General features: G+C 33.5%; 1 protein-coding gene across 1 annotated transcript in view; it reads right to left on the bottom strand.

Annotated features, from left to right (window-relative positions):
• LOC127863592 (slit homolog 2 protein-like) overlaps positions 1-17,500 on the bottom strand; it is a 228,698-nt gene that overhangs the window by 106,435 nt on the left and 104,763 nt on the right. The window contains exon 7 of the mRNA XM_052403153.1: positions 5,181-5,252. Within this exon, the coding sequence (XP_052259113.1) occupies positions 5,181-5,252 (72 nt within the window). The remainder of the gene's footprint in view (positions 1-5,180; positions 5,253-17,500) is intronic.

The raw sequence follows: 17,500 nt of genomic DNA, 5'->3' as shown, positions 1-17,500 counted from the left end.
CATTAGTTAAACTTGCTCTCAATTCATACTTATTATAGACATTTATGGAATTGTTTATAAGCTTTTTCCAAAGATTCATACTAATAACTTATGCATAATGTAAGTAATTCGCTAGGACATGTGTTAAGGCATATTCTCCAAGCATTCTGTATATGTCGGGAATGAGACCAGTTACCGTGTGTGGTACGGACATATATGTCACCAGACGTTGGTTAAAGATGATTCGTATACGTTTGGTCGTATCTAACACGCATAGTTGACCAAAAAGTAGTAGCTTCATTCTGTCAATAATTGATTTTATTGGATGAATGCCAATATAGGATGGCGCTATACCTGAGCGTGTACATTGAGACAAAGCTTGTATGTGCTTAATGCACTGCCGGTGAGCTCTTTCAAGGTATACAGTTTGTGAGGCAGTGATGGTGTTCCACAATTCGCGCCCGCATGAAGCTTTTGGTAGAACAATTGATTTATAAATATGCGTCGTTGTTAACGGATGTATGCATCCGCGGTGGAGGCCAGATTCTTCTAAGCTGAAGGAAGTTTTGCGCATATTTGAACAAGCTTAATTGGTGGCTTCATAAAGGTCGTCATTTTTGTCGTTCAGAACACCTAGGTGAACATTAGTAGTCGCTTCGCCTACTACTTTCTGTCCGAGGTGCCATATGCGAGAAAGTGATTTGTAGCGGATCGAAGTTTCATTGTAGACAACGACTTTGCATTTAGATGCTTTGTACAGGTACAAAGAAACAACACTGCAATTGTTCATCGAGACCGTGTTTTGTCAACGACCTGAGAACCATATCATCAGCTGAATTGGGACATGAAAAGCTAGTGTTATAAATATTAAGACCAGACTCCACTCTGTCGAGGCTTTCCAAAAGAGTATTTATAAATAGACTATACATAAAAGTTCTGCTGACTTGACCTTGACTTGCGCCTTGTAATATATTAAACCATTGAGATGTTATTCCGTGCGTTTTAACACTACCGTGTGCGTTTTCGAGTAGGTTACAGTATGTATTGAATAATTTTAGGTCGATGCCGGTTTTGTAAAGTTTCAAAAGTACAGGGTACATAACCAAATGCCCTTTTGACGTCTGTATAGCAACTGCATAGATACGATTTAGTATCACGTGCGTAGTTGATACATTCACGTACCATAAACGCCCTCATAAGACAACTTACAATTTTCTGGAAGCCGCATTGTAACGGACTGAACGATTCACATTTACTTTGTTCTGTTAAATCAAGTAGCACTTTTTTGGTAGAGTTTGAGAACGGTCGAGCATAATGATATGGCTCTGTAACTACTAGGGTATTTCTTTTTTTATCGCCACCTTTGTACATAACTGTTATAATGCCTTTTTTAAGATCATCTGGACAATATTCGTGTATTGCCATTGCGTTGAAGTGTTGTTATGACCTTTAACAAGTGCCGCCGGTTGAAACATTAGGTCAACAATTTATACATAATTATTGGGCCAAAGCCCCAACTATACATTGGGTCTGACCCAGTAAGTTGGTGTTGTGAGGTTCAACCTCTTCTGCAAAGATTTACTGATATATAAATATATACATATATATTTAACGATATGGTTTGTGTATAAATAAAATAAAGTGATTTTATAAAATTAAAGAAGTTAATAGTACCATACATCATTAATTTATATAACATCAAATCAGAAGCGTGTTTTCCTTCGAGTTTACACCTTAAAACTAAAACATGTACACCATGTAATCAAAGTTATAATATATACTGTTGATGTTGACAATTTAAATAAAGTTCCAATTGAACTGCCCCCCTTTCCAAGTTGGAAATACATTATTCTATAATGCACTCCACTTTGAAGAAAAGCTTTTGACTTATTTTGGCGATAAATTTTACTTTTTATTAGAAGCAAAGGAAAAGTCTTCAAATGTCATATTTCATTGGAATTTTATTAAAATATTACATGCTTTGCGTTCATTTTCTTCACACAGCATTTAACCGTTTGATATTATAACACTACCATTAACGCTTGAAGACAATTCGTTAAATTGTATATGATCACAATCAGATCACAGTCGGTGTAAAGTGGTGAGACATCGGAAGATTTATAAAGAGGTTAAACTCAATATAACAAAACATGGATGAATAAAAAGGTTTGTGTTGTTTACCCGGCTCATAAAACATAATACTAGACCAGTTCAGCTCTGTGCCTAAAGTACCAAGTTCCATGAAACAAAAAGTCAAAGATAATCTTCAGAGAATGGAGTCACTAGGCATAATAATACGACACATTAAACCAACTGAATGCGTGAAAGCGTTCGTAACAGTGACATACAACCCTGGTGATGTAAGAATATGCATCGGCCCGCGACTTCTGAATGAAGCAATATTTCGATAATATTATCCGATGAAAAAAGTGCAGGATATAGTTTCAGAGATGCCTAACGCACTCTATGTGTGGGAAGCTCCGTTTGAAATTAAGTTCATTCAGGAAATGTATCAGCGTTTCATGACAGTGATGATACAGGATCTAGAAGGAACGCAGGTGATAGTACTTGGCATCATATTCTTTGGAAAAAAAAATCAAAGAACATAAACAAAAGACTAAAGCGAGTATTAGACAAAATGCAGCAAAACAACTTAAAACTGATTTTAAGAAAATGCTAGTCCCGGAATAAAGAAGTCCATTATGTAGGTCATAAATTCAGTCACAAGGGACTTGAGACAGAACATGAAAAGGTAAGAACTATATCAATACATGGTAAGACCTCAAAATAAGAAAGAAGCACCCGCATGTCTAAGCTTCATCACTTTTATGACATATTTTGTTAACATGAAGTCCCTTCTTAGCAAAAATCCATTTTTGGCGCAAAGCGTCGTCCCTGATTACCCTGTGCGAACTTAACAAGCTAATCTGGGACGACATTTTACGCACATGCATTATGCTCAGTTTTCTCAGAACACGACACAAATAACAGCCGTTGATGAACTCGGTTGCATTTGCAGATTTCTGCATACAAAGATATATTTAAACTTGAACAAAGTTTTATTTGCCTGTGGTAAATTTCATAATTGTACATGAAAGTAAGTAAGTTTATTGTAAACATAAGCCAAATTAGAAGAAAAGTCTAGCATGTTACGACGACCATGTATAATGTTTCTGTTACATCTAGAACAACTAAAAGAATAGACGTCTTTGTAAGCACTCTCTTGCAGTTTGGAAGCACCAGGGATTCCGCTAAAGGATGCAAATGCCAACATCCTGGTCATGTTGATGGACTCATAGTTAAAATTTACACTTTATTTTATTGTTAATTCATTTGTAAATGAATTTGATAAAAAATACATGTCGCTGTTTATGAGCGTGACACTTCGCGCGAAAATTACGTCATTAGAAAAGGCATTGTGGGAATGTTTTGGTTAAAGTTACCGGTGGTTAAATTTTACTATGCGCGGTTAGGTTACTTTGCGGTATATCGCGGTTATACAATCGAGTTACCTTGAAAGTTAGTATACCTGAATAACAGCAAATATACGAAGGTTTGAATGTTACCGAGTGGAAATTTTAACCAGCGTTTATACAATCGGGTGCTGCTATTAACCTAACAGTATATTGCAAAACTGCTAACAGTTTATTCAGATTAATCTTTACACTAAAACAAATTACCTTCATTAAAAAGTAGCGTCATTTAGTTTATATTTTTGTTTGTATATTGTTTGATGTTAAGTTATAAATAATCAACGGTAAACACAATCAGACAAAATGTGTTTTAAATCATTCAACACATTAGAATGACATAATATACATATTTAATGATTTTTATACAATTGTATTACATAAACTGAATGTATTTTCATCAGGAAGCTTCAAAAATCACTTTTGTATAATGCATGGACGTAATGTTCCTATTTTGTTAAATAAAATATTGCAGTATAGTATTTTATTGATACCAATTAATTATTGATATATTTTTATTTCACACGGTAACACAGTTTGGTTGTTATTTCTCATAAACCAACTGATTTAAGGGGGAAGTCAATGTATTGTAATTATTATTTAAATACAGATATATCTTAAACAATGAATTGAGTTTTTATGTCACACATACACACCATTCCACTGTTGTACTCACTAAACCTGTTCCCAAATATTCAGGTGCGAAAGTATAAGTGATATGACTAGATAATGTGCAGGGCTTTAGCGGGCATACGTTTAAGTTAATTGCGGCGCAAGTATAAAATAAAAACCTTACTTAAAGGCTTAAAATCTCCGAGTATGTGAACAAATTATTCAAACTATCAAGGTTCACAGGTTCACTTGCTCATAATTCGTTTCACGACTCTTAAGTATAGGATTGTTAACTGTTTTAAAAGGCGGGTTACTTTACTATCCTGTGTATTCCCAATTTGTAAGGGGAAAATAATGTCTTGAAATATGTTATTTCAATAGGTATACAAATATATTTAAAAAACATATTGAGCACTAATATGTATAATATGTATAAAACTAAATCAAGTTAATTGCTGCATGCATGCAATCAAATAAAACTGTTTCTCATTATAATGTTTTTACCCATTACAAAAATACATTTTTATTAGTATATTGCAAACAAAATTTGACACATGTGTAACAATACTGATTAAATTAACTAACTTATTACTATAAATACAAAAAATTCTTAAATCAAGTAAACATATATCAAGATTAATTTGTTCCATGCATACAGTGGATAAATTTACCATAGGACAATAATAAAAAATAATAAAATCATAATGAGTAAAGAAATCCGATGATAAAAGGTAACACTATAATGGCTAATCGGAAGGCTATTTGTTTGCCTACAACGTCCATAATGGCACAATACAGATATTTTAACGCGATGATAATCAGTTATTGATCACATACAGCATATATCCAATGATTGTTTCGTATAAAGGCCTATTAAAATGATAAAGAGTACTTAATTTTGAAAAAATTCGGTTAAGCAAAGTTTTTCCGGTGACCGGTTTAAAAATGAATTTGTATTCAAAATAATTAAATTATACCTAAATATTTCTTTAAATACCGAATTTTTTTTTTTGAGAACGATCTAAAGTGAAGCAAATCTGAAGCAACTAGGAAACAAATACGAAATTATAATTTCACATACATTATATGTACTGCGTTTGAATTCTGAAAACAACTTACAGTGTCTGTAGGCTCGACAGTCCTTTAAATGCATCCGCAGGAAGAGATGCGATCCTGTTGCCGTCTAAATCCCTGGAATAAAAACAAAGTTAACTGAAGCAATCAAATAATACTATTCTAATGCGAAACAAATAATCACATGTTTCAAATAAGCTAAGAAATGGTTAATGTGCATCTGCTTATGCCTCTAAGCAGGAAAGACTACATTCAAATTACACGTTCCAACATCAAACAGCACACTTTAACAAATGACACACATAAGACAACGGCACACATCAGAGACAGTTCTTCCGTACAATACACCCCGATAAATCAACATCATCATTATCATCATCATCATCTGAGCAATATGCGAAGCACCATCCCATTAAATTTGGCGAGGTCATGATTTGTTCGCATAGAAATCATATTTAACCCAGCACCAATTTATAAAATTAACTATAAATATTAGTACTGCATCATCGACAACAAAATTGCCTTAAACGCTACATCAACTTAATAGCTACCCTTATACTACTACTCACCTAACAGTATATATTCAAACCGTTTACAATTTATTCAGATTTAACCTTCAGTTTTCTTATTATATTTATTAAAAAGAAGGGATATTTAGTTGGAACATTGTTTGCTATTTATTACTTAAATTATTAACGGCAAAAATACTGATACAAATAGTGCTTTAAACACATAAAACACTTAATCGAAGATAATTAGTTATTGATCACAAAAAGCATATAGGTTGACATAATTCTCTGAACGCCAACCGAATAATAACGGCCTATGCCATGTGATTAACCCTTCAAGCAACACAAGGAAACAAATTGCTTAAGCTTTATATGATAATTATGGTGATGAAGAATATGATGATGATAATAAAGAACAGAATGATGATTACAATGATGATGGTGATGATAATGACGATGATAATCATGATGAAGTCGATGATGATGATGACGCTGATGATGATGACTATTATGATGATGGTGATGATGGTTTTGTTGTTGATGATAATTATGATGATGATGCTGCTGCTTTTGATGAAGAAGATGAAGAAGAGGAGAATGAGAAAGAGGGTAATGATGTTGTTGATGTTGTTGCTGTTAATGATGATGATGATGGTGATGATGATGATGATGAGAAGGAGGAGGAGGAGGAGGAAGAGAGGATAATGATGATGGTGAGGATGGTGATGATGATGATGATGATGATTATGATGATGATGATGATGATGATGATGATGATGATGATGATGATGATGATGATGATGATGATGATGATGATGATGATGGTGATGATGATGATGATGATGACGATGATGATGTTGATGATGATGATGCTGCTGATAATGAGGAGGCGGAGAAGGAGATGGCGGCTCCCGGTGATGCTGCTGATGAGGTGGAGGAGGAGGCTCCTGCTCCTGCTGCTGCTGATGATGATGATGCTGATGCTGATGCTGCTGCTGATGCTGATGCTGCTGCTGATGATGCTGCTGCTGCTGCTGATGATGATGCTGCTGCTGCTGCTGCTGCTGCTGCTGCTGATGCTCTGCTGCTGCTGCTGCTGCTGCTGCTGCTGCTGCTGCTGCTGATGCTGCTGCTGATGATGATGATGATGATGATGATGATGATGATGATGATGATGATGATGATGATGATGATGATGATGATGATGATGATGATGCCTAAAGTAATAGCAAACAACGTCTTATGATCACACATTCAAGTTATACAGGTAACATGTTTCGTAAGTGCACGTTCTGGATTAAAAGAACACCAAAAGTAAACAAGTGTCATGATAATACAGGCAGCAGATGAAATCACACAAAAACATTGAATGTACAAGTCTAGTTGTAAGTCAGTAGAGTGATCTCCAGCGTGCCCCTGCTAAATAAGATGTATACCTGTCTACAAAAACATTGAATGGACAAGTCTAGATGTCAGCCAGTAGAGTGATCTCAATCGTGCCCCTGCTAAATAATTGGCATACATGTCTACAAAAACATTTAATGGACAAGTCTAGTTGTAAGTCAGTAGAGTGAGATCCAGCGTGCCCCTGGCAAAAAAGAGGTATGCCTGTCTGCTGGTGGCTTTGTTAAACGCACTAAGATCGTATATTTATATATAATGATAGGATGTGTGTATAAATAAGAGAAAACCATTTAATTAAACTGAATATGTTGATTGTACCATAAATCATTTATTCATTTAACAAAGGATTGAATAAATACCGTAAAAAATGGCATGTTCTCAATATATATATATGTATATAGATATATATCATTTCAATTATTACGTTTTCTTGTCAAAATTAAATCAACTCAATCATTCTTTATATTATTCATTGATAGTTTTATGCCTGTAATGGTACATGTAATTTATTTTCTGAAATTCTATGTATTTCGAAAGTATCTCGGTGTTTAATAATAATAATCAATAGATTGTCTAGACGCAACCCATTAATAAAATAACAACAAACCTTTGCGATATTGATAATTTTCATGTTTTTTTTTATTTGCGTTTCAGAATAGAAAATGCACATTCCATCAATAAAAATGTCTTCACATATCATGCATGATAGCATTTCTTAATAATCTCTGTTTTAATGTTTGTTTTGTTATGATATGCTATAACTATTTTGCAGTGCATAAAACATAATTAGCATGTTAGTAATACTTGTACTTTCTAAAACCATACAGTCCCCATGAACCTAACTAGTGTTTACATTGAGATTACATTCATTTATGATAGTGTACATGTTTTCTAAATATTTATTGCAAACGCTTTGATTGATCAACAATTAATAACTATATGCGCATCGTCATCAACGAAGACTTTGTTTTAACACAATTCACTTCAAGGATAAAAAGTGTAAATTACACAAATATTGATTTCGCACAGTTTGCTGCGTAATCGTTTTTTGGTCAATATATTGCAAATATAAAAACAATAATACTGTTAACATTTTAGAACATCTAAGTATGCGTTGGTAATTTATGTGTACATTTCTGAATATACTATTTACGTGTAAGCACGGTAATCAATTTTGGTTTGCAGTTCTATTTTCGAATTTTTCCTATTGTTTTGGTATTATGTGTGCTGGCTACATCGATCATATGTAACCGTATACTATTGCGCTGCATACTTCCCTTGGGTATATTCAGGTGTATGTTCACCTACGCATATTAGAGACGTTTACCGCCATTGCTATTTAGGCAATTTCTTAGACGTTTATACCGGTTTATAGCCCGCATGGTGTAAGTTGTCCACATGCTATCAATGCTATATTGCTTGTATCTTGTTAAGGCATTAATTCTTTTGAGGTATATTCGTTCATTCAGGTTTTTTCAGTAAATATTGTTCGTACTAAAATACCGTCGTACCTACCCTTTCGGCCATTTCAGGCTATGTGTTAGGGTAACGTTCAAAGCTTTTCTTTCGTAACTATATAATTGTTTATAACTTCGTAATAGAATAAATGTTTTACCCTTTTCAATCAATTAAAGTATTTCGTTATTAAAATACATTATTTTACTGAAGAACAAATATATATAATAATAATATGCAAATATAGACGTATTTGCATTAGTGAAGGTGCACCGGTATTAGTTGATTTTCATTTACGCTCTTTTACCTGATTTTTAACATTATCGTAGTAGTGTATATAGTATTTGAATTGAACTTAGACATATAATTATATTTTACGAAAAGTTTAGCAATTAACTCGCAAACCATGAAGAATGGCTTAAACATTACACAACTAAGTGGGACGATTCAATATCTGTGCAGGTCTTTAAACTATTAAGAACTGACTTGTTGAATGTATCATTATACGTTTGTTTGGAATCACAAAAACAGATACTCGTGAACGTTTAAGGTTTGCCTTTATATCTTACTACGCGTTTTAATGCAGTTCTGCGTTTAACTTTCCCCGGTTAAAACAGGAACCGCAACCAGATCCTCATTCCTAACACAAACCAAAAAAAGGAAGAAAGATTGTCTGACAAAATTATTCATTTATATTTATCAATATTTGCAACTTTTTGAACATTTCGTTGTGTAATTGATTTAGCGTTCTTGTATTATATTTATTAAGCACATTGCCAATGTTTCAGGGTCCAAACTCTCAACACGGAAAACTCATTTACTATAATCGAACTAGTTATCTTAGAGTATACAAGTACATATTAAGCTAGTAAGGTCGCGTGGCGTCATGTTTGGCCTTTGTTTGTATTTTTAATGTTTGCAAAGTAAGCAAGACTTTTCATCGGAGTTTGGACTAAAACCCGCTTGTATTTAGCTATTGGTTTAGCTTTTGTTTTAATGTACACTACCCCGTGTTTAAGTGTCAAAAAGTTCCAACCAAGAGTTGTCTGAGACTTTAGATTTATACGTTATTGTAGATTGGATTAGCATTTTACAATCTTATATTATAACGTCTAAATATATATATTGCACGTGTCTATTAATCAAATTAAATTGCAACGTCTTTATTTAAATTGTAAAGTACAGCGATGATGTTAAATATCCAAAAGGCAAAAGCAAACGTTTTCCTGGAATATGGACTAAAACAGGCTTGCAGAGTACGAAAGCACCTGTGATGCTGATTTATTTCTATTAAACTGAAAAAAAACACAAACAACATTGATTATTACGCAAGCAAGTGGTCTCACTGTAAAAAATGTTGCGCAATGTGCGCTTTTCCTGGTTTTCTTGTTTTTAATGATCTTAAATCAAATACCAGAATAATTAGAATATATACGTTATGCTTATTAAAATGACCTGCATGCAATCATGGCATTTTTATTCGAACACAGGATCAGTTTATAATTATAAATCGCATGTCTGGTTGGACAGTAAAATAATCAAATAATAATGTACCAGCAAACTACGAACATAATTTCGAATACCTTACTTTGTAACCCGAATCAAACAAAAAATGATGTATTATTATATTCATAAGCAACACATGTTGTATTATGATAGTGTTATTAAATACTTCAAGCGAATAAAGGTATTAAAAAGCCTGTGTAGCAGGTCATTTGAAAAGCTTTCTGTAAATTATTTCCAGGCTCAAAGTGTTATTTGAATGTTTTATAAGCACTTTATTTATCCCTTTATATATATACAAATACAGTATTAGATTGTTCTCCTTAATGCTTTTAATATATGTAAACAATTATTATCTTGAAAAAGCCTTAAGTGTTACGTTCAAATGAACGGGCAGGAAAACGTCACATAAACTTGTGCACAAAATATTTTTAAATATGATTTTTGTACGTAGGCAAAGTTTAAAAAACGGAAACAGCGTTTCATGTATTTGCTGATTGATTCCGTAACTTATTGCGTTTAATCTAGCTTTGAACTGGATAACGATCACTTAAAATCCCAAGTTTTAAGCAATTGCAAATAACAAAAATAATCGAGTTATGTACAGTAATTGTCGTAAACATAGTTGATTCATGAATATATGCTGTATAAATTTGTTGTAGTCAGTCGGTCGTACAATGTTTAAAAGTACTTTAACTTTAAATATGTGTGGTATTAAATTTATTATTGTGTATTCAAACTTTAGTTTGAACATATATATTTAAGTTTGATTGTATCGAAAGCCAAACGCTAATTGAAACCTTCTCGAGTCCATTTTTAGTGGAACCAGTACTGATTGTCTATTTGGGAAGATATAGAGCATACATGGTTGGTACCGAGACGGAGAAAGTTGATCAGGAGAGGCTTAGACAAAGAAAATAGAGCGAGCTTTAGCGAGCCCTATTTTTCTTGTTCGGGCCGAACCGAAAAAAAACGTTCTCCATCTCGGCACCAACCATGAATTATATTTATCCTGCTTCATGCCGTTGACACATTTTATCAAAGACAAATGATAAATTGACATAACAATATAAGTATTCTTGTCGAGCCTCCTACATGTTCACAACATTCCAGGCGACCGAGTAACTACCGATTGTGTCGAGTAAAAAATAGTTCCACTTTAAACAGTTTCTTTTAATACTTTCCTATTGAAAATATGGAAAGAAATACAAAAAACAAATCGATAATGTGATACTCTTCTTCGAAAAAAATGAAAAGAGAAATGCAGCAGCAAAACCAAAACTAAATTTTATTTACCTTAATGGCAACTTAAATATATTGCTTATAACAATAACAGTACAACGAAATACACATCCATTATCTGTTCTTACATCCATTTAACAACATCCATTGTTTGTTTGTCCATCCCTATTATCGAAGTGTATTTTAAACCACACTATTTTTTAATAGCGTCTGTATCGAATGCTAACCACTCTGACCGAAAACCCGATTTACAAAATCGTAATCCTGCCGTAGCGAATTATTTTATTCCTATCGAAGTAAACAATTGTGAATGTCAAACACACAATCCGATATACATATATGATTCGTTCGATGTTTTAAGAATATTTAAAAAATACTGTTAAAACTTAAAACCACCACGTCAAACTTATTGTCCATAAAATCGTGAGAGAAACTAGTATATTTCGTCTGAGAAATGACGTCAAACTAGATACGTCATACATTTCGTAATCAAGTAAATGAAAATAATAAATACGGAAAACTGGTTATGTAATATATTTTTAAGAAAAAAAAAGGATGATATATAATATAACGATACAATTCATGATGCGCCCCAATAAAGTTCTAAGGTCATATATTAGAACATGTTAATCGTCACAGTGTGCGTAGGAATACACTACTTCCTGTTGACCGGAGACATGACAATTTATTCGACCCTGCTTTATTTGGTCAATGTTTGCAACAGAGGCAGATAAAATAGCATGGTAATCGTCATAGCGTGCGTAGGTATACACTTTCCAGTTGACAGGATATAGGGGCATGTATTCGACCCGGCTTTTTTTTGTCAATGTTTGCAACAGAGGCAGGATAAAACAAACCGCCCCCCCCCTAATAGCGATCGAAACATCGGCCTCCCGGTCGCTAGGCGGACATCCTATCCACTACATATTCAAAATTGGGGGATTAATTAGTTGTCTTTACTCTAAATACTGTGTTTGCAGAAACACATACACGCGCTATCGTCAGAAGAACACATTTCATGGAGTTTTAGAAATCGCCAGCTTAGCTTAGTTACTGGTTTGATAGTAATCAATAATAATCAGTTAAATGTTACCACATTAATAATAAAAAATATACGCTCAATAAAATTTAGTATTTTGTGTTGTTGCCTCTTAATTCGAAATTGTCTTATATAGTATTCGAATATATATTAAACGATGTTAATTGTCTAATTTGTTTCATCACACTCATTGATTGTGTGCTGTTGAGACATTAGAAATTCGTTTCCAGAAGTCTGCATATTAAATTTAACTATTTTCCTGTAAGATTCTTTATGTATATATAATTTAGTGATCAATACATATATGTTTTATATGTTATTTTAAATAGTCGAATATTTAAGCTTTTTCTTTAATTTAGATTTTGTTATTTCGAATGCGTTCGTTTTTGACCGTTGCTTTTCCTCTCCAAAAAACCTTTGTCAAAAAAGTCTTAAACCTATACACAGACTACACATGCTTTTTCATTGATTAGTGATAGTGTATATCGTGTTAAAGTTTCGAAAAAGGACACATATATGATGATTTTAGTGTTAAAACAGAAGAGCAAGTAACGCATTTACAACGTTCGCATCACGTTTTTAAATAAGATTAACTGTTAACTTTAAATGACACGTTGCTGTTTCATTAGTAGGCGTCTTGGTACTTACAAAACTCGGGAAACCTCGCCAAATACACTCTCTATGTAACAAAAATATAATCACATTAAATATAATAATAACTAATGACCACGCAACTCATCAAATAATAGGAAAGTATAGGTAGATTTTTTTTTATAAAAACGGGCATGTTGCAATTTGAATACAGTTGAAGATGTATACAACTGTACCCGATAACTTTGGCAATCAACGTTGTTCGAAAAATGAAACATTTATTCTAAAACATGTTTTATTTTCATTTATTTATCAATACTTAATTAGTTGTATCGCCGCTAAATAAGGAAAAGGAACTTTATCCTTATTATTAATTCAAGAAGTATAACAATATAAGTTTTTGTTTAATTTTATCATACCTTAAATACCAACCTATCACAAATCTTTTAATTACTAAAATGCATAATTATTACTAAATTGTTACAATAATAAATGCTGAAAATACAACAAATACAATATAATATATTGCTTGCGTGAAATGGAGGCTTTAGGCGTGACATTCACCGGGATAAATTGACATACAGCACCCGATTGTATAAACAGTTAAACCGGCGGTTAACCACATACCGGCGGTTAAAAGTCGGTAACATGTTGGTTACTGGTCGGTAAGCGTTTGTATAAAATTTGGTTAGTTATACCGATCGGTTAAACCCCAGTTAAAACAAACCCTTCTTCCCTAGGTGGGTAAGTACAAGTAACCGAGAGGTAACTTTCACAAAATTGCCGCGGCGCGCGACATTATAAAAGCTTACCGTCGACGACCTTCACAATTTCGACGAGTAAACAACAAATTGCAACGACTGACACGTTATTTGACTTAATTTACAGGGCAATACGATTTCCGACTTCGGACGACGAATGTAAGGACGCACAGAACGTGTTTCTTATATTCTGTTATGGGTATGCCGTGTGTGATCCGATGCATCAATGGCGCCCATGTTAAAATCATTTCTTCGAGAACAGGGAACAACAAAAGCACAAACAAAAAACAAAACCCGTTCGAACTAGTATCTTACCTTTTATAATCCTTTACAATCCATAAATAATCCATTTAATTCACGAATTGACGAGTTTGCATCTAGGGTCTTTGATAATTATTTTAGCATAGTTAAATAAAGACCCTTATGCTATCATATCATTATATTAAAATGAGAACTCAATAAACTTTCTTCATCGTCACACGCTACGTCATGTACTCTATGTACATTACTGCTGTTAAAATGAACAGAAGCAGTTTAACAAATGTGTCGTGTTCTGAGAAAAATGGGCATAATGCATGTGCTTAAAGTGTCGTCCCTTATTAGCATCTGCAGTTCGCACAGGCTAATCAGGGACAACACTTTCCGCTTTATGACATTTTTTGTTAAAATGAAGTCCCTTCTTAGCAAAAATCAATTTTTGGTGGAAAGTGTCGTCCCTGATTAGCCTGTGCGAAATTAACAAGCTAATCTGGGACGACACTTTACGGACATGCATTATGCCCAGTTTTCTCAAAACACGACACAAATAATAGCCGTTGGTGAACTCGGTTGCATTTGCAGATTTCTGCATCCAAAGATATATTTAAACTTGAACAATGTTTTATTTGTCTATGGTAAATTCCCTTATTGTACAAGAAAGTAAGTTTATTGTAAACATAAGCCAAATTAGAAGAATAGTGTAGCATGTTACGACGACCATGTATAATTTTTATGTTACATCTAGAACAACTTGAAGAATAGACGTCTTTGTAAGCACTCTCTTGCAGTTTGGAAGCACCAGGAATAACGCTAAATGATGCAAATCCCGACATCATTATCAATATGTCCCTGGTCATTTTGATAAACTCATAGTTAAAATTTACACTTCATTTTATTGTGAATTCATTTGTAAATGAATTTGATAAAAAAAAACATGTCGCTGTTTATAAGCGTGACACTTCGCGCGAAAATTACGTCATTAGAAAATGCATTGTGGAAATGTTTTGGTTAAAGTTACCGTAGGTTAGATTCCACTATGCGCGGTTAGGTTCATTTGCGGTATATCGTGTTTATACAATCGAGTTACCTTGAAGGTTACTATACCTGAATAACCGCAAACTTACCAAGGTTTGAATGTTACCGAGCGGTAACTTTAACCAGCGTTTATACAATCGGTTGCAGTAGAGTTAGCGATTGTGTTCCGCAAGGTTGCGATTAATAGCGATTGCGTTTTTAACCGTTTTAAACCGTTTTTAAGCGTTTGTTTTGCGTTTGTATGCGCTTATATCATTGCGCATGCGTAGCGATGAAAACCGATGAAAAGGCGGGGCTTACGTGCACTATATTTAGATATGTTCTTTTTATAGATTAACAGCGCGCCGTAGAGACTGTCCCCGAAATAGATAACTCCCAGATAGCCGCCCCTGAATACTCGCGCGCGACGACTAATGGTATTGAAGAACAATACAGGGACATATGTGTTTGAATAGGTCCCTGAACAATAAAAGGAGGCGAAGCAATTTTATCTAATATATTTGAAGATTTCAATAGTTTCTGTTATCTATATGATCATCACATAATAGTTCGTACTTTTTTAAATATATATTTTGATCAGTTATTTGGTGATTCAAAGAATCAAGGTTCGTATGCATGCGCAAAAAAGCTTTTTTTATCAAATGCGCATAAGACAGATTTTGTGTAAACGTATAAGTCTGTGATGTTGTTTTTAAGTAATAGTGTAAGTTATCCTTACGTTCAATGTTGGGTACTGTTTTCTACTATTCCGGAAATGCAGTGATTGCACAAATTTCGACATTCTTTGTTTTATTACTGTCAACAAGTACGTTAATATAAATGTAGTTTGATGTGCAGTTCACGTTTTTACGTCGGTTAATGTAAGTTAACAGGCAACGGACACATTCAACGCAGAATTCCAATTTTGAGCTAATAAAGAAGACATGATATGCCTATACATGCACAATCAGTATTAAAGGCAGCTGTATACATATAAATAATACATGGGTATTTGTTTTCACGGGCCTTTCCAAGAACTGTATGCTACCTTAAAACTACGAGAAATAAGAGATCCACAATTGTTTCACGTTATTACAAATCTATGGAGAACCTTCTTTTAAACGATACTAGCTTAATATGAGGAGGAAATGATAAAATCAATCACTGAGTTTGTTCGTGAATAAAGGCAAAACTAAGACAATAACAAAATAAGATCCTCAGATTCGCAATGCTAGCAACTTTATTAAATACATTAAAGCAATTTCTTTACAGTGGTTAAGTTTCGAGAGAAGCCGTGAGACTCCTTATTAATTTATGAAAGAATCGATAGATCAAAAATGTCTTAATGTTTAGATAAGTAATGATAACCTCTTTTACAATTATTTCTAAACTTTCATTTCTGTTATATATATGTAGGTATTTATCTCTAAAAATGAAATGAAATACATGCATTCGGTATCCAGCTTTAACTAATCGTCATTGATTTCATTGGTGGGCGCGCCGTAATGAAATATCAGATTGAGACGTTTGTGTTTTTTAATTGGTCAATTGTATTTTGTGGGCGGAGCTTTCGTTATACCAGAATAAGAACTTCAATTTTTGATTGGGTGGCCGTTTTTTGGGGCGTAGCCGTTTGTCAAATCTCGACAAATACACATGATCACTGCCGAGTCGGTATATGTACTATCGAGAAAAGCGTTTTTCACGAAGAGTTAGGGTATCAGTACACATGTGAATATACGTCGCATGTGCTCAACGACCCGTTCGAAGCGCAAATGATAACAGGCTGTTAAACATTACAGCAGACAACAAACAGTTAAATATATTTATTTTGATTCATAATTGTGTGTCAGTTGTTAAATCAGGATATTTTTTATTCAATAAATATTTAGATTAATTACAACCGATATTTTTTAGCTTGATTGCATAGAGCGCCTGGGGCTTATTGAGACACTCTCGAGTCCGTTTCCGGCGAAGAATCCCTATTAAAACTGTTTCAACTCGATATTGCCACTGCCTTATATATATGTCTATCTGTTTTAGCACAATCAATGTGCATATGCTTATAAATGTTGTTGTTTTACTTTATGTTCAAGAAATTGTCTTGTAAGAAACGAAAATAAAGAGCGAATATCGTATTGTTCAGTTTGAAATTGCAAAAAATATTCATTTTTTTTTACTGTAAAGGTACCTTGTACGGATAAAAACATAATATGAAAAAAAATCACATGCACCTGCTATTTGAAGACAGACACTGCCCACTGGTTGGTAAAAGGTGATTGGCATAACACTGATCTATACAGATTATGTTAAAAATAACTGTAATTTCCACAATCATTAAAATCTTCAAAACACACTGAAACTCAATTGTATTATTCATAATAAATATAATTTAAAAAACATAAGATTGTGTTTTTTGTTTCTCTTGTAAACCATTTGAAGTTATGAAATCAATGTGTCCAAAATGAATATACACAAACAAAATTTAGGTGAATTACTCCCTTGTAAAAACTAGTTAACACCGTTTGATTATCATTCATTTACCTTTGAAAGTAACCCAACACAGTTATTATACTGTTTGTCCAGTAA

This window comes from Dreissena polymorpha, unplaced genomic scaffold (assembly GCF_020536995.1).
Source record: "Dreissena polymorpha isolate Duluth1 unplaced genomic scaffold, UMN_Dpol_1.0 chrUn018, whole genome shotgun sequence".
In the NCBI taxonomy this organism is placed as follows: Eukaryota; Metazoa; Mollusca; class Bivalvia; order Myida; family Dreissenidae; genus Dreissena; species Dreissena polymorpha.
The sequence above is the reverse complement of the archived record's forward strand: the minus strand, read 5'-3'. Positions and strand labels throughout refer to the sequence as shown.